At 34.3% G+C, this 24,430-nt stretch overlaps 1 protein-coding gene across 1 annotated transcript in view; it reads right to left on the bottom strand.

The window, feature by feature from the left end:
* Window positions 1-24,430, bottom strand: part of SPATA17 (spermatogenesis associated 17) — a 273,537-nt gene that overhangs the window by 71,989 nt on the left and 177,118 nt on the right. Inside the window, exon 6 of the mRNA XM_044674960.1 lies at window positions 20,519-20,642. Within this exon, the coding sequence (XP_044530895.1) occupies window positions 20,519-20,642 (124 nt within the window). The remainder of the gene's footprint in view (window positions 1-20,518; window positions 20,643-24,430) is intronic.

Here is a 24,430-nt window from a genome sequence, read left to right as displayed (position 1 = left end):
GGTCTAATCACTCAAATATACAAGGAGTTAAAGCAATTGTATAAAACATCAAGCCATTCCCCAATTGATAAATGGGCAAGAGACATGAATAGGCAATTTTCAGGTAAAGAAATCAAAAGCATCAATAAGCACATGAGAAAGTGTTCCAAATCTCTAATAATTAGAGAAATGCAAATCAAAACAACTCTGAGGTATCACCTCACACCTAGCAGATTGGCTAAAATGAGAGAAGGGGAGAGTAATGAATGCTGGAGGGGATGTGGCAAAATTGGGACATTAATGCATTGCTTGTGGAGCTGGGAACTGATCCAGCCATTCTGGCTGGCAATTTGGAATCATGCTCAAAGGGCTATAAAAGAATGCCTGCCCTTTGATCCAGCCATACCATTACTGGGTTTGTACCCCAAAGAGATCATAGATAAACAGACTTATACGAAAATATTCATAGCTGCACTTTTTGTGGTGGTAACAAACTGGAAAAGGAGGGTATGTCCTTCAATTGGGGAATGGCTGAACAAAATTTAACCCCTCACAGTAAGAAAGGTAGAAGTAAAAGCCAAGAAATTCACTTATTCACTGAATAATTGAGTAAGCAATACAATGTTTTGGACACTATGCTAAAAGTTATAGAAGACATAGTCCCTCTTCTAAAATGTATATTTATAACTTTGTCCTTGAAAGAGATTTTATTAATCTTACAAAACTTGTTCTTGCCCAAACATATTAGTTACTACTCAATAGCCATGATAATTAGTAGCTTTGGTAGATTCCAAGTCTAGTATCAACTCTATTAGCAGTTCAGAAATTTTATGAGTAGCACTCCTAAGTAAAAAAAAAAATTATTTCTATAAGAACTAGAGTGAGAATTCAAAAGAATATAAAAATTTTTTAAAATAAATATTAAGAGAAACTAGATATATTTAAAAATTACTAAGATGAACTAGAAAGATTTTTCAAAAAGAGAGGATGTACTATCTTTACTATATTTATTTAGAAATAGTGTATATATTTGCATAGTAAAATATTGCTAAAACAATATAGCAAGTATAATAATATACTTAGTTGCTATATCACACTATTTCATGAAGAGATCTTTTTCTTCTATTTCCTGTGCTCTTCTGTAATGTTAAGTCCTTTTAAGGCAGAGAATATTTTTAAAATTTGTAATCCCAGGGCATATAGTAGGTACTTAATAATATTTACTGAATTGAATTATCGTCTTTTATACTCTCATCTTCATATATTTCTTACATATTTATGTTCATTCACATAAAATGTTGCAAAATACATGCTGAAAAATATTTGTGTTAGAAAATGGAAAACTATAACAGTGACTTCATCCCAATTTGTTTAGGAAGCATGTATAATTTCTTGCATTTGTATTTTATTTATGACTGAAGCAACAAATGAAAGAGTACTGTATTTCCATGTAAGCATAATTATCACTATGCTAATGATATATTCAAAGGAAATAATATATGCAAAATATTTTGCAAACTTTACTCTTACATAGTATTAGTGTCTATTCCTATTATTATGTAGCATAGTAAAATGAAAGTCTTAATTAGTGTTGTTTTACTTTCAAATTGTGGTGTTTTCCTATTTTTACTTATAAAATGGCATGTTTAATATTAAAATTTGTATTTTTTGTATGTCAAAATGTATTGTTATTTAATAGATTAAAAGTATGTGGGTTTGGCAACATTTTTTCCATTAGATAATAGATTCACTTAAATATACATCAGATTTTAGATTCTAGTGAAGATGAAGCAGGACAGTAGGAATTAAAGTCCTATCTATAGATTATGTCCATAGGAATAAAGTTATACTAGGACAGGATCAAGGCAAAATATATAGTTTTTCTTTGGCACTTTACTTTGCCCTCTTTAAAGATGCTTTCCTCTCCTATAGGACCTCTTCTTTCTCAGGTTAATTGGGACCACCTAGCTCTGAAAGTTTTTTTCACATTGCCATCTCTTTCTGAAGAAGTGTCATATACTTAATCCTATATTTCTGATTTTCCACCATTAAATTAAATTTAAATCAAACCTGCTCTAGAATAGTTTGGAAAGAATCTGATAAATATGAGGCTTAATAACACATAATTTTAATGTGTTATAAATAATGTAATAAGGGAATAAAGCAAGTGGATGGGTTTTGTGGGTCCCTAGGTCAGTAGGTGGGAAAGGAGGGTGCAATAGTGGAGGTAGTAGATTGAGGTGGTAGGAGAGATGTAAGGGAATGGCTAGGGAAATATAGGATGATGAAGTATAATGAGCGGCAAGGGGAGAGGATGAGGTAGTTGGGCAGGCAGCTACAACAGGGAGACACAGACTGGGTACACAGGCTTGAGACAGAGGACACTGAAGGGAAACAGGCTGAACCCTTCTAGGTAGGAAGGGCACTTCTACAGAAAAAAGGTCAGGGTCAGTCAGAAATGTTTGAAACTAACTAGAGGGATTTCTAGTCAGTTTCTCGAGTTCAAAAAGAAAGAGTCCCAAGGCTCTTCCCTGTCTGTGAAATAAAAGGGCTTCTCAGGGAAGTACAGAGATCACCACTTTCTCCAAGATGGATGCCTCCAGCCCCCCTCAGGAATCAGAGAGAAACAATTCCTTTCTCTCCTTAACCCTCTTTTATCATTCAACCAGTGATCCAGGAAAAGATTTGATTAAATAACAACAAGGTTTATTAAGTTTCAGGGTTGATTATAAAGGACAGAGGGACACAAGGTTTCTCTAGCAACCACTTAGGAAGAAGCTCCAGGTGAGGGAGGGACAAAGGAATGGAGTGGACTGAGAAAGAGTCTGCTCTCACTCAGCCCCAGGAGGCTTTGTTGCCTTTAAGGTTAGGGAAGTAATAAACAATGAATCAGGAGATAATTTGTATCAAGGGTAAGCCCTACTTGTCTATGGAGAAAACTAAGTCTTCAAAGTTTGACTGCTACCACCCAAAATCCACCCTTCTCCCAAAACCCACAGGAAATCAGGAAAGGAAATGGGGAATGAAATAGGGAAGGTCAGGGAGATCCAAAGGAATTAGTTAAGCTACAAAATCTCAAGAGAAAAGCACAAATTCACGGCCAGGTTTCAGCCCGAAGACCAAGCTCAGTTGCCCCCTCCACTCCTTCCAAGCCTCAGGGATCAACTGCCCTTAGTCAGGGTTCTAAGCCCTCATGACCACCAGAAATTCCGCAGTTAGCATTTTGCAGGGTTGATTGCACCTCTGCACTACAATAGTAAGTTATTTTCTTTCAACTTTCTTAAATCTAAAAAAGGAATATAAGTCTAATGATGTAATTTTAGGCATTAGTGGCAAATCACTGGGGAAGATACTCTGGAGTTAGGAAGCTTCTAAGCCTCCATATCTCATTATGTAGGTAAATTCTTATTCTATTTTTCTGAAATAATATCCCTGTAATAGTGGTAGTGGTAGTAGTATTAATAGTTGAAATAGCCTATAATCCAATAAATATACATATATGCATGTATTCATCACAAAAATTATTATTAAAGTAATGTTCAATGCATACTATAAAATTTGCATTTAAAGAAGTAGAAATTCAGGGGGAGGGCTAAAAGCAAGGAAGAGCTAATGAATTTAAAATTTTATAAATAGGATAACTAATCTCAGATTTAGAAGCCCCTATTTTCTGTCCTTCCTTTATCAATGCTCCCTCTCATTTTTTTCTTTCTATTCCCTTCCCTTTCTTTCCTCTTCATCAACTCTACCTTCCATTTCTCTTCTCTCATTTTCTCTTTCAGTATCAGATATGATATTATGTGAATAACATAAGTCATTGGGTAGAATATTACTAAATGTCAAAAGTAGGTAGACGATACAGTGGGTGGAGAGGCACACCAACTGACATGACTATTAGTTATATAGAAAAACTGCCATTTCATATTCAAACTACTTGTAACAATATTCATCCCCTCCAAAATGAAACCAGTTCAAACCATGCTTATTTACATTCTCATTTTTCTATCACATTGTAAATCCTTTTTGATTGTACTACCTCTGTGAATCTAGAAAAGACAGTCGAATATTGAGTATATTTTCTGTTTTTTTCCTAAAAACATTACCTACATGTTATATTGCATAAAACCTTGAAGAGGCTGAAGAAATTTGTTGTGCAACACTAGCCCTTAATTTACAGACCTAAGAAATATTCATACTACTACTAGTGATCTTAATGACTGAAAAAGATTGACTGTTCAGAGAGACAATCTGCTTGGAAATAACCCATTTGAATGGTTGAATTGGTGCACCATATGGATACAGCATCAATCTTTAACATAGCTATGGAATAAAGCATGCCTCAGTAGCTCAGCCATTGACTAGATTAAGAATTCTGTTTGGGATAGTATTGGGAATGTAACCATTTTGGCCATGTCCTTGATATAAATAGTGGAGGGTTATCACCAGAATTGGGAGCTTTCAATGAGCTATCAATAGCTCAGATTAAAACATTTTTAAAATTCTCTAGATTTTGAGGTGTAGCCTAACTACAATGGCTATTAGGGCTAAATTTGGGGGGCCAAATGCTTGGGAGGTAGGATATAAAGCTTATAATATTTCTGGATTTGTGGAAGACTGAACTACAGCTAGGTCTGACATATTTCATGTCTGACAGTATCCACATCTATATGCATGTGTCAGTTTTAAAATAAGCTAGTAATAGTGTTCTATTTCATAGAATTATTGCATTCAATTCAAAGTGTTAGTAAAGTGTTTCAAAAATGTACAAGTAGTCTAATATACAGACTAAAAAAAAGTTCTCAATCTATAAAACTGCTCATGGCTCATATTATATTGGCACTGATCATACTTAATAGAATATCAATGAATATCATATATAATTTCCTCCTCAACACTATACCAAAAACTCAAGATAAAGTCACTCATCAAGGGCTCAGGAATCAGGCAAGTCCAGTGTACTCAGAGATAGTTCTCACAGTGATTTGTCTTACTATGGGCTTCTGAATCTTGGAATAGGTCATTCAAGATGGGATCATGGAACAGACCCAAAACTGAATATCTTCTCCTGTATTCTGATTCCTTAATTTGGGTTTGGTAACCAGCTATTAGCTCAATCCCAGTAATAGTTTATCCCCTCCCACTACTGTTGCCTAATCATAAACAATTTCCCAGTCTTTGCTGCCTTTTCTTTCATCCCCACTCACCTCAATCCTACTTCTCTAATCTCTATCTGTCTTTTTCTATAGTACTCTCTAGGATTCTCATTCTATAATTAACACATTTTCCTTCATCTTGGACCTCTTCCTTTAATGTCTCCCCCAGTCATAGAGACCTAGTTTTCTACCCCCTCTGACTCTGCCACCCTCTTTCAGCAACTTATTTTTGTGGTTCATTTTTTTTCCCGAATTTATCAACTGATTCAGCTCCTTATGGCCATTATCTATGAATCCCCAAGGAATTCCTCCTCCTCTTCCAAAAACTTTAATGGCTAAATAACCACTTCCCTGTGCACTTCAATGTGTATACTATACCATGGGACCTCAAGATACATATTGCTATTCTCTCATATACCTAACCTCTCAGGGCCATTGATCTAGCCTGCTCACCACCTCAGCTGAATACTGCTATCTCCTTGATCTAGCTTTATTCACAAGTGTTCTGTTTCCATAATCAAAAGTACTAAATTCCTTTATATGATAACAACATCCTGTTATTTCATCTTTCCTTATCTCTTATTCAACCTAAATTTATTTATCAGGGTCTTCACTCTCTCTATTCCTCAGTTCTTTCCCAGGTCATCCTCCTACTATGCCAGTCTTGACCCTTTAAGTTATGCAGTTCAACTCAGTCTCATTTTTTACTTTCAAATTCCTTGTTCATTTAGCCTATGGCAGATCATACATTGCCATATCTTAACCTTGGATTATTCCCACCATATATGCCCTTTACTTCTACTTCAAATGTTAATGAATAGAACTGGAAGTCATGCAACTGTGTTGACTGAATAAAAAATTTATAATTTCACTTGGACCTTCATTGTACAAGGCAATATTTTTATTTCTCCTTCTCTCCTTGATTCTTTATCTCAGTCACTAGCAGTTCTTCTAAATTTTGTCTTCTTTTTTTCAGTCCTGGATGAGGACCTTTTGCTCTCCCCTATCAACTGATGATAAAATAATAATAATAATGCTATCTAACATTTATATAGGGCCTATTACATGCCAGGCATTGTGACTAAAATACTTTCTCATTCAAGCCTCAGAACAACCCTGGGAGGTAGGAAGTATCATTGGCCCCATTTTATAGATTAACCTCAGCAAACTGAGGTTAAGTTATTGCCCAGATTCACAGAACTAGGAAGTGTGTGAGGATGGATTTGACCCCAGAAAATCAAATTCATCTGTCATGAGTTCCCTTTTTCTCTCCTCTTATCATATTCTTGTGACATCCTCCTCTAAGTTTTCCTTCATTTCAATCAGATGAAAAGGAAGTCCTTTTAACCAGGATTAATCCTTCTGCCTTTAATCCCAGTCCTACCTATCTTCTCCAGCAAACTGCTTCCACCAGCCTCTCCCCTCTCTCTCCATTCTTCAGTCTCTCCCTATGTGCTTTTTCCTTCCTTGCTGCCTATTAACATGCCCATCTTCCTTAATCTTTAAAAACACCACCCAAACCAGGCTCTACCATTCTTCCTGCCTTTTTCAACCAAAGTCCTTGAAAAAGCTGCTAAAACTCATTGCCTAGGCTTCCCTCTTCTTTCATTTCTTTACTAAAATCTCTGCAATCTTACTCCTAGTCTTATCAGTCTTATCATTTAAGTGAAATTGCTCTCTCCAAATTTCCTGCTGTTCCTTTAATCACAACATTTAATGGTCTTTTCTCCATTTCTCATCCTTTTTAACATGATGAACCTCTCTTCCCGAGTATTCTTCTCTCTGGGTTTTCATGACACTACACTCTCTTGGTTCTCCTTTTTGTGTATTGAATGTGAAAGCCATATTCAACCCTGTGACTGTGGATGTTCCCCAAGATTATATCCTGTTCTTGGGTGGTATATAAGCCATGAAAAAAAAATTTGAAAATTAAACAGGTGCTATGAGGAGTGTGATAGAGAGTCAAAAAAGATTTAGAAGATAATTATCAAGCAATAAGGACTCAGGTGAAATTGCTTAACGTAAATATATATTAACTGATTCAACATAATTCCTCTAATGTAGTTCAGCAAGACACAAGTAGGGGGCAGCTGGGTAGCTCAGTGGATTGAGAGTCAGGCCTAGAGACGGGAGGTCCTAGGTTCAAATCTGGCCTCAGACACTTCCCAGCTGTGTGACCCTGGGCAAGTCACTTGACCTCCCCCCCACCCCCCGCCCACCCTTACCACTCTTCCACCTAGGAGCCAATGCATAGAAGTTAAGGGTTTAAAAAAAAAGGATAAAAAAAAGACACAAGTAGAAGCAGAGAATAGGGGAGCATAATTCAATCAAATTAGCCAATCTGTAAACATTTATTATAAACCTACTATGTACCAGGCACTGTGTTAATTATAGGGGATACAAAAAGATGCAAAACAGAGTCCCGGTTCTTAGGAGTACACAAAGTAATCTGTGACTGAGGTGTGCAGAGGGATGAGGAAGCAAGAGTTCCAAGGAGAACAGACAGCATAAAAGGAAACTTAACTGTAACATCAAGATTGGGAAGGGAGGAAAGTAAAGACATAGCAAAGAAAGTATACTGGAAAAGCATGGCTTGATGGAACATTGGAGAACATGGTAAGGACAAAGGATAAGCTTGGAAGGGGAGAAGCACTGAGAGAAATGGAAGGATAGAAGAAAAATAGAGCAATTTCAGAGTTTTGGATTATGGAGGTATAATGCTTAAAAATAAGGGATAATTACATTGCACTTAGCACAAGTTGAATAGGCTGATAAACAAACATGTCAGAGTGTTTGAAGGAATACTCTATAGAATGAAGTTCCCAAGTATAAGGTCAGTTATCAGGCATGAGATGAAAACCATAGCTACTCACAGGAAGTCACTCAATTCATAAAAAGATAATAAAATTAAAGAGCCAGAAGCCATCTGCATATCATACCTGAGTTCTGGACAAGGTATTAAAAATCATTAAAAAATCAATGTACCCTGCCTGAGCAGAAACACTGGGATTGGGTCTTATTACTTACACATTCTCTTTGGAAATGAAATCACTGGTAACTGACCCCAGAGAAGTATGCTTGTCTTTATACCTCTACATCTCACTCTAACAATTGCTAGGCTAACACAGTGGATGATCTTACCCTGAATTCCACTCACTTATTTGAACACACACCATATATGAAATCACCAGGAGAAGTATCCTACCTGAACTGATGGAGGGCTTTTTTTTTCACTTGATTTTTTAAATCACACTTTTGTCATTTAATGTCTTCCTAATTAAAAAACATACAAGTTCCTCATTTTCTAAGAGAAGAAATAATGTTGAAAATGCCATAAAAAAAGGAACACAATTGGTAATCAGAAACCAACTTTTAATCTTTTAATCTTCATTAGAAAAAGATGTGGTAATTTGCATGAGAGCTAAAATATCTTTTATTCTATAAATAATTAATAGAAGGCTGACAGTGAATTCTAATAGTGGATCTAAAATAGGAAAGGCAGTCAAGGTAGAGTGGATAGAGAGCTTTGACTTGAAGTAAAAAAGTCATGTTCAAATCCTGCCCTTTGATACATATAGGCTATTTCACCCTACACAGGTTACTTAACCTTTTAGTGCCCAGCTAACTCTCAAAAACTATCAACTCCAAAGCCAATACAAATCCTCCTTCACTGGTGGAGAGTTTCTTCAGTAGGGTTTCCCTATACTGAAAAAGCCCCAACTATAATTTCACCCAAAACAAAAAAGTGCCTAAAATTTTCATTAATTTGAATGAAGCTAAACCAGAATATCATGGAAACAAGAACCAAAATAACATGAAACTAATGAATGGGCACAGCCTTTAATATTTATTTTTTAGGTATCTTTTATTTAACAATTTTCTATTGACTGCAAATGAGACATATATGATTACTTCTTAAATAGGTCATTATATGAATGTTTAGAAAAGATCGAAAGCATAATAATGTCATGTAACAGTATTTGTTATATATCTAGGTATTTCAGCTTTAGAGATGAGGGTGGGATGGGAGAACAACAAGAACTATTTGAATGTTTTAATTCCTGATTTCACATCCCCAAATAATCCTTCTCACATATCTTGCACTTAATGTTTCAAAAGAGAGCTAATGTCAATAGTAAGATTTGAAGAATAATAAGAAAAATAGCAGGGCTTCCTGCAAAACAAATATATGTATTTGCTTTGAAAACTATAGATAATGAGATATAGACTTAGATATAGATTTAGATATTTTAAACATGGCTTGAGGTCACAAAGTAAGAAAAGGAAGGTTGTCCATTATCAGAAAGAAAACATAGAATGAGTAGTTAAGTGTCTTTTGTTTGTTTTAGCATCCTTTGAATTGTTTTCAATCAAATTCTTGCTATTTGTTTATTAGGAAACATTTTTTGATGAAAGGTGGCTAAAAGAGAATTTTAGTAAAAAGGATAATTTGGGGGACACAGTAGAATTTTTTTTAACCTCATTGTCGGTCTCCTGCAAGAGTTCTGACAGTGAATAATAATTCTATCTGTACTATGTATTAGACAGGATAATAAAAACTATAATGTTAAAGAGAGAGGAAATAAAATATAAAAGGTAATAGCTAATTCATTCTCCATGCTAGTTCAGTCCTTGGCCTTTTCTGAGACTGCCACTAGTAACAAATTATGTGGTAATTCTGTGATGTAGATTGTTCGGTTGGGACTAAACACAAATGACCAAATTTGAAGGCCTGATACTTAAACTGGGTATAAACAGATCAAGAGGCAATTTCTTATTCTCTGATTCCTGTCCATGAAAAAATAAATACTTTTATCAAATATTTATTTCATAAATACATACCAAATAGTATTATTTTAGTCATCAGGAAAAATCCTTTTAATTTTTCATACAAATGACAATATAAATCTTAGTCATAATTTGATTTCTGACCCTGAAATTTCTTTGAGTATTGGCAGATCAGCTGTCTTAGAGAGTATTCTAATCCCATGTTTCTTATATACATTCATCAATTAACAGAGAACACTTAGTAACACTGCTTTCATTTCACATCACTACAATGCCGAAATTTTCATATTCAATATTCAGCTATAGCTAAATGTTGAATTTCCATAAACCTATGGTGTTTCTTTTCAGCTTCATACAGGAAAGATTCCACAAATGTAGAAAATGTTAGGCTCAGGTAATACAGTTATGAGGACAATGAGAGATCACTTCTCAAGATATATGAAAGAGGGGAAGATTCCAGAAGTTCAGAGGAAGGGAAATCATCAATCTTAATATTTCTAGGGAAAAAAAGATAAAGAAAATCACCTTTCAACTTGCCTATTTTTCCATCTCTATAAAATCTATATAAAAATTATCCACATATACAGTAAGGTTTCCTTGAAAAAAGTTTGAGTAGGGAAAAGGCAGATATTCTGAACACTAGTCTAGAGCAGACTATATTTTTAAAGTACGCCTTTTACTGAAAGATATAGAGAATAAAAGATTCTACTATGTTCATTGTTTTGGGGAACAGATATTTATACAGCAGCTACTGCATACCAGGTACTATGTCAGCCATTTTATCATCTGGTTCAATCCTCACAACAATCCTGTATGATAGATACTTTTATTGTCCTTATTTTACAGTTGAGGAAACTAGGGTAAACAAGTTAATTGACTTATCTAGAATTATGTTACTAGCAAATGTCTGAGGCTGGATTTGAACTCATGTTATTCCTGTTATTCCATGCCCAGTGTTCTCTCCAGTTCTATTTAGTGGATAAGAACACTGCATCACCTAGCTGCCTCTATAAAAGCAAATGGCCCAATAAAGCAAAATGTTGCTTTAGTGGTTCTTCCCCAATATTTTGTGTGTGTGAGTGTGTGTGTGTATATATATATATATATATATATATATATATATATATATATATATATATACACACCTATATGTCACATTCACATGAGTTTTTGGAAAATGAAAAAAAGAAATAACTATGTTCTATGAAGCTTCTGATTATTAGTTTTGAGTGAGAAATAAAATAAGGTTATCAAATATGCCGTGAATAATGTCCTTCATAGAATACAAAGAGAGGTACTATAGTGAGTTTCTCCATGTGTTTGTCTTTGCAAATGAACTATTCTAATTACACCAACCTAGATATACACAGGAAAAAAAAATTTATAAGAATGCTTAGTGTCCAACCTCTGATATGTGATTGGATGAACAACCTATAAAACTAGTCTTTCATTATATATATTATGGCTAACCATCATGGATAGACAATAAACTTAAGTCCAAAATTAATCAAGAAGATAGAAAATTAGATTATATTTGATAAATTTCTCAGTGTTCTTTAATGTAAAATGCTTTTTAACAAAGTATCACCTTTTAAAGAGCCATAATTTCCAGAGATGTTCAGTGGCTGGAAGTTATGGAATATTGTAATCAGTCTTTGAAATGTTAAAATTCTGAATACAGGCCAAAACATACTATATTTCACTTTCATTTTTTTGGTTTGAGTACTCTTCCATAAAATGGCTAATTAGAAAAATATTTTACATTATTGTACATGACAAACCTATATCAGATTTCTTGCTGTCTCAGGGAAGTGGGAGGGGGAGAATATGGCTCAATTTTAAATGAAGGTTAAAAATATTTTGCATGTAATTGAGAAAAATATTATTTTTAAGAGGTTAAAGTTGCAAGTAACCTAAAAGAATCTACATAGGATGTGGAAGGTTTTTTAGGCTGCAATGTATTAATATAGAATTTCATAGGAGAACCAGCAGATTTTTAAAGGATGTCATCAGAGAGATGAACAATTAGAAAATGAGTTGAGCACATTATGCAGTCAGTTGGTCAATAAATATTAACTAGCTTCTAAGTTTCAGGCACTGTGCTTAAGTTAAGTATGTGCTTGACATACAAAGAAAAGTCAAAAGCAGACTTTACTCTCAAGGAAAGTCTATTGGGAGAGACAATACATAAAAAGAAGCTGAAAATCAAAGAAGGGGGATACCTGATATGGAGGCATGATTAAGTCCAGAAGAGTGCAGCTTGGTGGGATGGCCCCTGGTGCCATTTTAAAATGAAGGATCTGAAAGGAGATAACAGCTGTCCACCCTCCACCTTCTATAATCAGAGAATAAATTTTGGCCAGACTATCTGCTCCAAAGGTATTTATACAAGGTTAAGTGATCTACTGGAATGTACTTAGCACATTGTGTATATCCCTCCTAGAACATTTATGGAAGAACAAGAATAAAAGTCACACAGAATGAGAGGGTATGGTTTCTTATCTGATATGGAGAGAACAGCAACATTGATGAAATCATAAATCTATTTGCATATTGAAGTAACATCAAAGTATGCAAACAGAAGAAGGCTGGTCTACTCTGACATGCAGGAAGATTTATGAAGTGGGAAAATTTTCATTTAATAATGCCTTCAAATTTGTTTCTATTGAACTTTTCATGCGTTTTTGAGTGTAAAATTTGATCACTGAGTTTTCTTTTCAGTTCTGGCTGTTTTATCAGGAATGCCTGGAATTCCTCTATTTCATTAAATATCCATTTCTTCCTCTGGGGTATTACCCTCAGTTTTTCTGGGTAGGTGATTTTGGGTCTTAGGCCTCGATTTTTTGAAAAGCTGCTAGGTCTAGGTCCTGTGGTTCTAGGAACCTGATTGTGGTTCTACAATATTTGAATTGTTTTCTGGCTGCTTGCAGTATTTTATCCCTGACTTGGAATTTCTGGAATTTGGCTATAATAATCTTGAAATGTTAAAATGTGGGATTTCTTTCAGTAGATAACTGATGGATTCTTTCAATTTCTAGTTTCTCCTCTTGTTCAAGAATATCAGGGCAATTTCCCTGATAATGTCTTGCAATATGATGTCCAGGTTTTTTTTTATCATGGCCTTTAGGCAATCCAATGATTCTTAGCTTATCTCTCCTAGATCTATATTTCTAGGTCAGTTGTTTTTCCAGTAAGAGATTTCAAGTTTTCTTCTATTTTTTTGCATTCTTCTTTCAGGCTTTGTACTTCCTTTCTTAGGAAGTTATTTTCCTGTTTGAGGTATTGCTTTTCCTTTTTAGGGAACTTTCTTTTCAGTAAGTTTCTATTCTAAGTAGTTGATCTTTCCTATCATTTTCTAATTTTTCTCCTGTTTCTTGTTCTGTGTTTTTCTATTCTTTTTTGGAACTCCTCTTTCAAGTGTTCATTTTAGACTTGACATCCTTTCACATTTTCTTTTGAAGCTTTACACATTTTCATTTTGGTAGTGCTATCCTGCTTTATGGAGGTTTGCAGCACTTCAATTCAGCTGGGTGGAACTGAGTTCTGCCCTATTGTGTCAAGACTGGACCTTATAGGGCTGAGTTCCTTCTATTGCTGCCTGGGCCCAGCCTCTGTTGTTACTGGATTCCTCACTACTACTTGTTCTGCATTGCCTTGGTTTCTACTCTTACTCTTTTGAGGCTGTTCTCTTTCTCCTGCTACTTGGGCAACTACTTACTACCTCTTGTTCAGCACTCCCTTCCTGTACTTCAAAGAGTCCTCCTTACTATCTCTTGGCATTGTTTTCAATTGGAGCACTGCATCACCCCTTCTTCTATTGGTTCTGGTCCAGTATTTGTTTTGAGGCATTCATGTTCTTCTGTGGTTGTTTGGAGGGTGGTTAGTAGGCTTCAAATGTGTTTACTTTGCAATCTTGTCATGATCAATGGCTGCCACCATCACTGCCCTTCCAACATTTTTTTGTAGCACTTTCATGAAATCCACTCTCCTCTGGTCCTCAAGATAAATAGAGTAGGTTAGATTAGATGATTTCTATGGTCTCTCTTTTTAGTTGTCAGATTATAATATATATAGAGGATGGAGCACTTTAGCTTCTCAGAACTCATTAGGATGGAGCTAAACTACTCAATGAAGGAGTTTGGACTGAATAGATAATGGGAAATTGTAGGAAGTTTTTCAAGCAGGAGTACGACATGCTGAAATTAGCATTTTGGGAGAATTCATTTATTGGAATGCCCATTCAGTTGGATAGGGAAAGAGATTGAACCTAATAGTTGAGTTAGGGAGGACAAACCATTTTATCTAAAAGTAAAAAGTAAAAAAAAATAGAAGTAGGAAGGAATAGGAGATTGTCTGTGACAGATATTTTAATGAAAGGATTAGCAGGATTTGTTCATTGCATATACAGAATGAAGAAGATGACTATAAAAGATGACTCCAAAGTTTAAAACTTAAGAAGAATGGGAAATAGTTACTACCATTAATGGTGGTATTTGGCACAAGAGCATTTTTGAGATTGTTGAAGCCATGAGATGTGATCTGTTTCCCACAGGAAAAAGTGTATGACAAGTGCAAAGGTGAAAGATGTCTCAGTTTTGGAAGTAAGAAGAAGAACTAAAGAAGGAAACAAGAAGAGTAATCAGAGAAAGTGGAAGTAAGTTGATTGCAGTATTAGTCAACACTGTGGAAATCAGGGGAGAAAAATGTTATACCTAAAGTGTAAGGTTGCATGTAATATCACTTATAATTGCAAATTGTTTTACTTAACTGTTTTCAGGAATTATAAGGAATTCAATTGGAGTGTTCTGGAGGATTCTTTGATGTGTTCGAATTAAATTAATTTTTAAGAAGTATTTCAAGAAGGAGGGTATAATCAAACTCATAACAGAGACAAAAGAACAAAAAGAACTGAGAAGGTGGCATTTTGATTTGAAAATGATCTATAAAATGAGGAAGTAGGGTAAGATTCATCCTTGTACTACTCCTAAAATTCATCATAAAAATAGGAATAGAAAATGTAGGTTAAAAAATCCCAAATGCTAAATTATATCATTTATTGTTTCTTTTTGTGTCACTATGTGTCCAAATATGTACATATTCATGTGTGCATGTATAGATGTATAAACACACACTTTGGAAATTAGTAGATAAGTCAAAAGAAGATATTCCTCTATGTTTATATAAAATGAAAAAGTTTTAAAATTGTCACATATTTATTGAATAACTACTGAGTAAAAGATGTACAATAATAATAACATTTATAAAGCACTATAAGTTTGGCAATGTGGTTTTTATACATCTGATTTGAAAGTCACAACCACCATGGAGGGTAGGTAGTATTATTTATCATTAATTTTTAGTGTAAGAAATTCAGACAGAGAAAGCGATTTGACCATGGTTAAACAGTGAATAAGAATATGAGGCAGGATTTAAACTAAGGATCTAATCCTAATTAGATTCTAAACCCAACATTCTATTTACTTTAGATGGTCACATGGCCAGTTTACTATATATGCCAACTATTTTTCATATCTCAGGGGAAAGAGCTAAACTTAGAGATCTGAATAAATCAAGTAATTTACTAAATTACATTAAATAACTAGTTCATTTCTATGCAAGATCTGGTTTAATGATCATGTTGTTAAGCATAAAAGACCAAACAGGGGGCAGCTGGGTAGCTCAGTGGATTGAGAGTCAGGCCTAGAGACGGGAGGTCCTAGGTTCAAATCTGACCTGAGACACTTCCCAGCTGTGTGACCCTGGGCAAATCACTTGACCCCCATTGCCCCACCCTTACCACTCTTCTGCCTTGGAGCCAATACACAGTATTGACTTCAAGACAGAAGGTAAGGGTTAAAAAAATAAAATAAAAGACCAAACAATCAGTTGAAACTCCTTTATCATCATAACATATAAAAGCCTAATTTTTGAATTCCAGAATTGTTTTCCTTTACAAAAATAAAAAATATATAATTTAAATTAGAAAACTAGTGGGTTATTTTCATTTACTAGAACCATCCAAAACATTTTTTTCTTAACTGAAATAATAAAAGTTTCATACAAATTAAGAAAATTGAAAGGTTCCATTCTTGGCAAATCAGGGACATGTAAAAAAAGTTACTCTAGTATCTATAAGGTAACTAAAACTTAGTTTCTTTATCTACAAAATAAGTGAGATGGTATACAAAATCTCTAATAATTCCTTCCAGTTTAATATTATGTGATTCTATGAGAATTCTTCATTATTCATTAAAATAATAAATATCTCAAAATATGATAGTAAAAGTGTCCAAAATTTTAGATGATCATTTTCATGTTAAATATCTACTGATTTACAAATTTTATTTTAATGTATAAATGCACATATACAATTTATATTAAAATCCATGTGCCAAATTAATACATCTTGTACTATAAATATCATACAACATAATGTACTGTTTATTTGTTTATATTATATACTATCATGTTGAAAAAAAGAAAGAGACCAAATAGGTTATTCTTTTCAACAATAAAGTAATTATTATTTTGGGCTATCCCATGCAAGATCCCCTACCTCTGAAAGCACTGCAGATAACAGTTAAATCATGGAAGATATTTTAGTCTAGGTCTTTAGTTTTCCTAAGCTAAATTTTTTTCTCTAAAAATCTGACACCATTTTAGTGGTAGTGATTTTTGTTTGGGGTTTTTTTTTAATGAAGCTAACAATAAGCTTCTTTGCATATTGTTACCAGTAGGTGGAGCAGATAACATAATTTATTACCCAAGAACACAGGCATGAAAATCAAAGTATAGCTTTAAAAAAACAAATATATCAAGGGAAACCTGCAAATGAGATTTTCTGCAAACATCCTTTGGCAGGCAGTATTTCTTAAAATTTTATATTCAATCATTATTTAAATTGACAGAAAAAATTAAAGTTTAAAAATCCAGAATGGTATAGAGTTTGAATGTGACCTAATTTTATTCAAGTAAAAATGATTTCTTTTCAGAAAACATTTACAGGGACTAAAGTTCTTCATGTGCTCATTTAATAATGGAATTAAATTCAGTCATGTTTTTAACAGGTGAGGAGGTGCATAACAAGCAGTATTTTCTAAGAAATATAATTGACTAATTGTATTAAGTCTGTAGCAACAAATTAGCCTTATTATTACTAGTAAATGATTGATTATTTATGCAAATATGTTAGTATGTTCAGTTGTCTCATTGAAATAGATGTAAAAAGTATTTCAATATTACTTTAACTTTTTAATTAATAAAGCCCTAAGGGATCTATTAATTCACTCATTGAAATATTGGTTATTTATTTGTGGCAACATCTATTAATGTTAGTGTTATATGCACAAGGAAAGACAATACTAGTAATAAGAAATATAGACTTTTGAAAATGTTTCATTAAAAGAGAACTAAATTTGGAGTCTTAGGATTTGGGTTTGAGTCTCAGATTTTCTATGTATTACCTATATTACCTTTAGTAAGTAATTTGCGCAATTAAGTCTGCTTGCTCATCTGTAAACAAGAAGGTTGGTGTAATTTTTAGGTCCTTTGAAGTTCTAAATATTTCACCTGTGATATTAATTAATACAAAAAATAGAGTGAAATAAATTTTAAAATCTAGTATCAGTATTATTGTCTTCTGATTTTTAAAAATGAGTATAGTACTTCTAAGGAAGAACTGTTCAATATTTGTTTTTGTCTTCCCCACCACCCAGCTTATCCTATGTACATAGAAGGCATTTAATGTTCATTAAATTGGATCTAATAAGCTTGCATCAAGTCAATAAGTATTTATTAAGTGTTGTCAAATGCTAGGCACTGTGCTAAGCATTAGTGCTAAGTACAAAAAGGTGGGGGGACAAAAACAGTAGTCCTGGACCTCAAAAACCCTGTATTTTAATGAATAAGGCATGTAAAATCTATGTAGGCAAAAAATACATACATACATATATACACACACACACACACACACATATATATACATATATATGTATATATATATGGGACAAGTTGAAAATAATCTCAAAAGGAAGACACTACTATTGGTTTGAGGTAGAAGGGAAATGGAGGGAACTCAGGAAAGGTCTTTTGTGGGAGGTAGGAATTGAGCCAGATTATATGGAATACTTCAAAAATTTGCACATTATGCTTGTGTGGAGGTCATGTTGTCTTTATCATATCATTCCATTTTTAGAGTTGTTATTGTTGATAGTTGTGTCCAACTCTTTTTTGCATTTCCTTCTCAAGCTCATTTTTTAGATATGAGGAAACTGAGGTAGCCAGCATTTAAGTGACTTGCCCACATTGCTACACAGACATAAATAACTGTCAGCTAGATTTTAACTCAGGTCCTCCTGACTCCAAGGCCAGTTCTCTAACCACTGTGTCACTCCAGTTTTGGAGTACTTTTAGGAAAAGTTTGATGTGTACAGAGAAGGATAAGGATAGTCTGGATGGCAAAGAACATTAAAATCATTCTATATGAGCACTAGTTTGAAGAACTGAGGATTTTTGACCCAATAATGAGAATATTTAGTAAGAACATGATAGTTTGTTGTTGTTGTTGTTGTTGTTTTTTGGAATACCAAGGGTATACCATGTAAAACAGGAATTAAATTGATTCTTCTGGGTCCTAAAAACTTGTAGGAGTAAGAATTAGTTCTCTAAGAGCTACTTCAGGGGATGTACTATCTCAGGAGATAACATTTCTACTTTATTAGTTAACAGTCTGAATGATGACAAAAGATGGGAATAGTAAATACTAGCAGGGTTGTGGAAAGACAAGCGTACTAAAGTATTATTGGAACAATTGTAAATTATTACAACCACTGTGGAAAATTATTCAGAATTATGGTCATAAAGTAGTGAAAACATGCATAACTTTTGACCCATAGATTCCACTGTTTGGTATCTATACCCCAAAGAAGTTATAAAAGCTCCATATGCCAAAATAGTTATAGCAGCAGTTTTTATCATAGCAAAGAAGTGGAAATAAAGTAGATGCCCATCAGTTGGAGAATGGATAAACAAATTGACTGGTGTGATGGAACATTATTGTGCTGTAAGAAATAATGAACATGATAAATACAGAAAAGTGTGAAAAGCCTCAAATGAACTGACGAAAAGTGAAATAGTCAGACCAGAAGACCACAATATTTAAAACAATGTAAATGGAAAGAATGACAACCATAAAATAGTCCAAAATCAATGTTGCAAAATTATGAAGAACAAAATTAGTCCATTCTAAAGAAGAGTCCTACATCCTGCCCTGGAGAGATGGGGGGAAAGGAGGTCTCACATGTAAGAAATATTATATAAAACATTAGTTGTTCCCTTCAACATATTGTCTTCATTTAATGTTTTATTCTCTTTCTTTTTAAATTAGTGATGAATGGCAAGAAAAGGATGCTGAGGAAAATTCTAGATGATATAAAAAAGGCACTAAAAGAAATCTATTTTTCAAAAAAGGAAGGTTAGATGTATCTTTCTACAATCTATTATAGACGGATTCTGGTTCAGGTATGGGTTGTACTAAATAATCTTTCCAGTCTCTTCCAAATTCAATATTATGTGATTCTATTATTCTGAAATCTTTAAGGCAGATCAGGAGCACTAACATTTTAATGATCAATAATATGTGAATTCTTACTTTCCTTTTAAATGTTCAATTCATTAAACCACAATTTACCTTGAACATTCTTGGTTGTTAAAAACTCAGATTCTTTAAGCTTTTGTGTAAAATATTAAGAAGAAATATGTGGTAGATTGAAGGCTGGCTCCAGATTCGGGACAACCTGTGTTCTGCCTTCAACACATACTAGCTGATTGGGTGAGCACTGGCAACACTTTTAATCTTTTAGCTCCCCAAACAACTCTCTAAGACTATCTGTTATAGATGAGTAGATCTTCAGCATATCACCGTGGGGAGTGAGGGAGTTTTCACACTAGCTGTTCCCTACACCAGTAAAATCTTGGTACACCTATCCCACTTACAAAATAATAGATTGTTTTTACTAAAAAAGCTAAGACTGAAGCGTTTCAGAATTTTCCCCAAAGGCAAAGGAGATTCGCAAGTATGCAAAATCTGCGGGCCAAATAACTGAAAACAGAGGAAAAACATGGCTGGAGCAAATAGATCTGCAAAAGGCTTTAGCTAAAACCTTCCATAAAAGGGATTTGGAAACAATGAAAAGGTAGAGACTCCGATTCTGCCACAGCTCAATTAAGAGAGAGAAAATGAAAGCGTCTTCTGCTTAAGAACTAGTTAGTTCTCCACAAGTTCAACAACCCAACAATAAAACAGTCAAAATGAGTTTTGAAAGTGAGGTGATGCCCTTTGTGTTGTGCTATCACAGTGGCAGATCAAAGTGCTGACTTGGCCGCTTTCTGCTAGCGCCGGCTCCTGCCTCTGTGAAGCTGCTGTCACAGAATAGTCATGGTGCCTGCTCTTGCCTAAAGAAAAGCCTGAAATTGAACTCGAAGTAGTGTCTTTGAGATATCTTTCCAACAAGTCATGTCCCATTCAGCCTGCTAGTTTATCTCTGTCAGACTCCAGGCTCAAGTAGCTCACACAAGCTGCCAGGGACAGGTATACAGACCTGCTTTGTGCTGAGAAGGTAATGGGTCTTTCGAGCTTGGTTCTGCTTTCTCTTTTCTTCCCTCTCTAAGTCAGCCTTCTTCTTTTCTCGCCCCTTCATCTCAGCAAATTCCTCCAGGGCTTCCCTGCGTCAAAACAATTCCGTTATTTACAGTCAACCAAATGTTAATTTCTTTTAGGACCCTTTAGGTGTAGAAATAAAGGCACGTTTGCAATGGGCTGAACCGTTTTTAAAGTACTCACAACTCTGGAGAAAGGTAATTTACTCGGTGAAGTTAAGAAATAGACATTTTAAATGCAACGAAAACTATGAAAATAGAGCTTGCCTGAGATGATTAAGCAACAGTGAGTTTAACTGTTCTAAAAGAGTTAGTTAAGCTACTAAAATTCTGAAGTCTTGATTGTAATACTGAGGCATCTCCAATCATTATTTCCACATGCAGTGCCAATTTCAAAATTGTGCATCTGTCTTTTGTACACATAATTTATTGCAACTTAATCTCAATTAGCATTTATAATAATATCAATAAGAAACAGACATCCTACATTAGCCTGCATACAAAAGACTGACACTTAGTTCACTGATGTGTACAGACAGAATAAATGTTATACTAAATGAAACATTTCCCGTCTTTCTCATATGTTCAATGAAATTAAAATAATGAAAAAGATTTACGTGTCTCTCTGACAAGTATATATATTCATGCATACATATATCAAGTAGGGATCAATAAACATAGTAAGGCTTGTATTTTGACATAATTCCAAGTGTTTTGAATATTTAGAATTGTGAGCTCCAAGAAGGCAAGGTCAGTGTTTTATGTTATCTGTGTATTTCTCCAGCAACTATCTGAATTAGTCAGCCCTCCATAAATATTTGTTGAAGTTTAAATAGAATACCTGAATCAAATTTGCTAAAAAATGGTTTGGAAAATTACTTAATATTTTTTCCCAGATCACAGTATCTTTTCAGGATTTGTTTTAGAATATACTTTTAAATGCACATACAAAAACATAGATACAATAGTAAATAAGCATATTTTAGGTAAACCATCCATGCTTTGCCACAAAGGTGGTAGGGGGAAAGAGAATGAAGTTGGGGGGTAGAATTCAAGTAAGAAAAAGACATATACATCTATTTCAATCTGTGGAATTTTTTTTTTTTACAGTTTACTGTTAAAGGGTACTAATACAATATTTCATACAAGGTTACTTATGAAACATACTGACGTTTAAAAATCACCATGCTATGCTTTTGTAGCAGTGTAATTTTTTTTCAACGTAAGATTAAATTGCAAAATAAATGAATTACTTGGAGTGGCATGGCCCCCATTTTGCCACCCTTCTCTTGAAAATTGCTTATTAATATGAAAAAAGGAGTTGGAAAATAGCCTGTTTTGCTTTATGCATAGTGTTTTAGGGGCCTCCAAGCCTGGAGAACTGAACTAGCTGCACATTTAGATTGTGTTGGCAAGCTGGTACAATGACCTTTATGACCTGCATCTCAAGGCTATTATTAATAGCTAAGTAACCTGGTAAAGCCAAACAAATTTGTTTCCATTGAAAGGATCTCTATCTGTGTCTGAGAATTTGTGCTGTACCAAACAAACCTCATTAACTGTGTCCATTTTTGACAAAGAACTAGGAGTTGGAAGGATTGGTGACCTTTTTTTGTCCTTACAGTACAGATTTCAGGGCAGTTACATGTGAATAAATGAGTGTTTTTAAAAGAAAAAATCATTGTCTTTTGTTACACATAAATAATAGGTGAAGACATAATATATTTTTTGAAATATTTTAAGTGATTCTTTTGCTTCTCATCATTATATCCTTTAAGTCTTATGATCACTGAGAATTAAAAAAATAAATTTACATTACAAATTTAGCTTCCAGAAGTACACTTTTTTACTTTTACTTTATATCACATTGCTATCCAGCAGAATTGACTGAGAATTTTTTATTACTTCAAAGATAAATATTATCAATTCTAAAAGAAATACATAGATAAAATTATGTTTGTATAGTCAAAGCATTGTAATCTCATTTTCACTCAAAGAAATTTGTAGTATCAGAGAATTATAGATTTTGAGTTTGAAGTACCTTTAGAGCCAGTTAGTCCAACTCTCTCATTTTACAATTGAGGAAACCGAGGTCCACAAGGATTTATACTTGCCCATATCACTTATTACAAAGGTTAAAGCCAGATTTCAAACTATGGTCCTTTGATTCTGAAGTAAATGTGATGGGGTTTTAAATTTCTGAATGGTGCTCTATAAATATTGTTTTTGAAATAAGTCAGCATCTAATTGCTGATGAACACAGAATTTAAACTCTAAATCAGTTAAGTGTGTGGAAGCCTGGATAGCCGTTACATGTTCAGGAGGTGGAAAAGTTACAGAATAACCAAGAATGGCTAGAGAATAGTAATATATGAAATGAATATGAGCAATGTGTTAGTTTACAGTACAAAAATTGAAATTGGAGCTTTAGGATCATAAATTCACAAAATGCAATCTATTACGGTATAAGACAGCTCAGAAAGTCAGAAAATTCACACATTCATGTACCAATCAATAACGCTGGTTGAGAACTTAATATATTCAAGATTATGTTCTATACACTTTTCAAAATACAAAGAAGAATGAGATTAAATCTAATAGATCGTGGAGTTTATGTGATTTAGAGACAGGTAGGTGGGACAATATGTAATCAGTAAGATTTGAAGGCAAATCGAGATTCAGACACTTATTTATGTGAACTACTCAAGTAATTTCAACTCTGCCTATCTCAGTTTCCTCATCTGTAAAGTGGGGATAATAATTGCAGTTGCCTCACAGGAATGTTTTGAAGATCAAATGAAATACTTGTAAAGCACCTCACAAACCTTAAAGTACTATAAAATTGCTTATTTATTATAATTTTAGTATGGGAGGCTCTGGATATAATACAAAGTAGATTGTAAACTTCTTGAGGAAATCTTTGTTTAGAGTTTGGAGAATCCATCACAGTGCCTTGCACATAGTAGGCACTTAATAACATGTATGTTGAAGGACATGCTTGCTGTAGGATGTAAACATACACTAATAGTGGCATAAATAATATAATATGGCAGGGATTCTAAGGAGGAGGTACCAGAGTCAGCTGTCACTGAGGAATTGTCATTTGATCAAGGCACTTTCACTTAAATCATGTTATAGTCATCATAATTATTTTAGTATTTCATTATATATCTACTGAATTATCCCATAAAGGAGGTTTTCTTTTTGTATAGTCTTCATGCAAAGCAAGAGATAATGCTAAAAGCAATAGACTTTTTATTAGGGGAACATTTCATGATACACAAGGGAAGCTTGAAAATTAGGGGTGAAGGGAACAAAAGAAATGGCAAGGTAAGGAGGGGAAAGATGTGAGGAGAAAGGAATCCCAGGATTATCACTGCCACCTGAGAGAAAAGGATTCAGCCATATCCCTAGAAGGGAAAATGTGCATAAGGTCCAGGCCTTGGGTCCACTAGATCTCCAGGCCCTGAAGAGGAGGGTCTATGATCCAGGAGAGATGCACCCTGGTTCCTCACACCCCAGTTAGGTTGTTTTCAGTCCCTCATCCAGTTATTATGTTTGAAATAACTGGGGTATCTTCTGCAACAAGATCTTGTAGTTGTGTAGAAGAGAGTGGATCAAGTGTTTCAGAGGGAGGGTGAGGTCTCACTCAAGGAATTCCTGATAGGTTCCCCCCCTTGTGACATCACAAGCAGCGGGGTATCATTTGACAGTGATGAATGGGGCATGGAAGTTTCCATCAGAGAAGATTCTAAATATTCCTAAGAGGGAATGCCAAAGAACTGGAAGGTCCAGGACTTTAGGCAGGAGAAGGGGCCATCTCCAGAGTACAGAACAAAGTTGAGGGTAGGAGG

The sequence above is a fragment of the Gracilinanus agilis genome, chromosome 4 (genome assembly GCF_016433145.1).
Source record: "Gracilinanus agilis isolate LMUSP501 chromosome 4, AgileGrace, whole genome shotgun sequence".
NCBI lineage: Eukaryota > Metazoa > Chordata > Mammalia > Didelphimorphia > Didelphidae > Gracilinanus > Gracilinanus agilis.
This window is presented reverse-complemented; position numbering and strand designations above follow the sequence as displayed.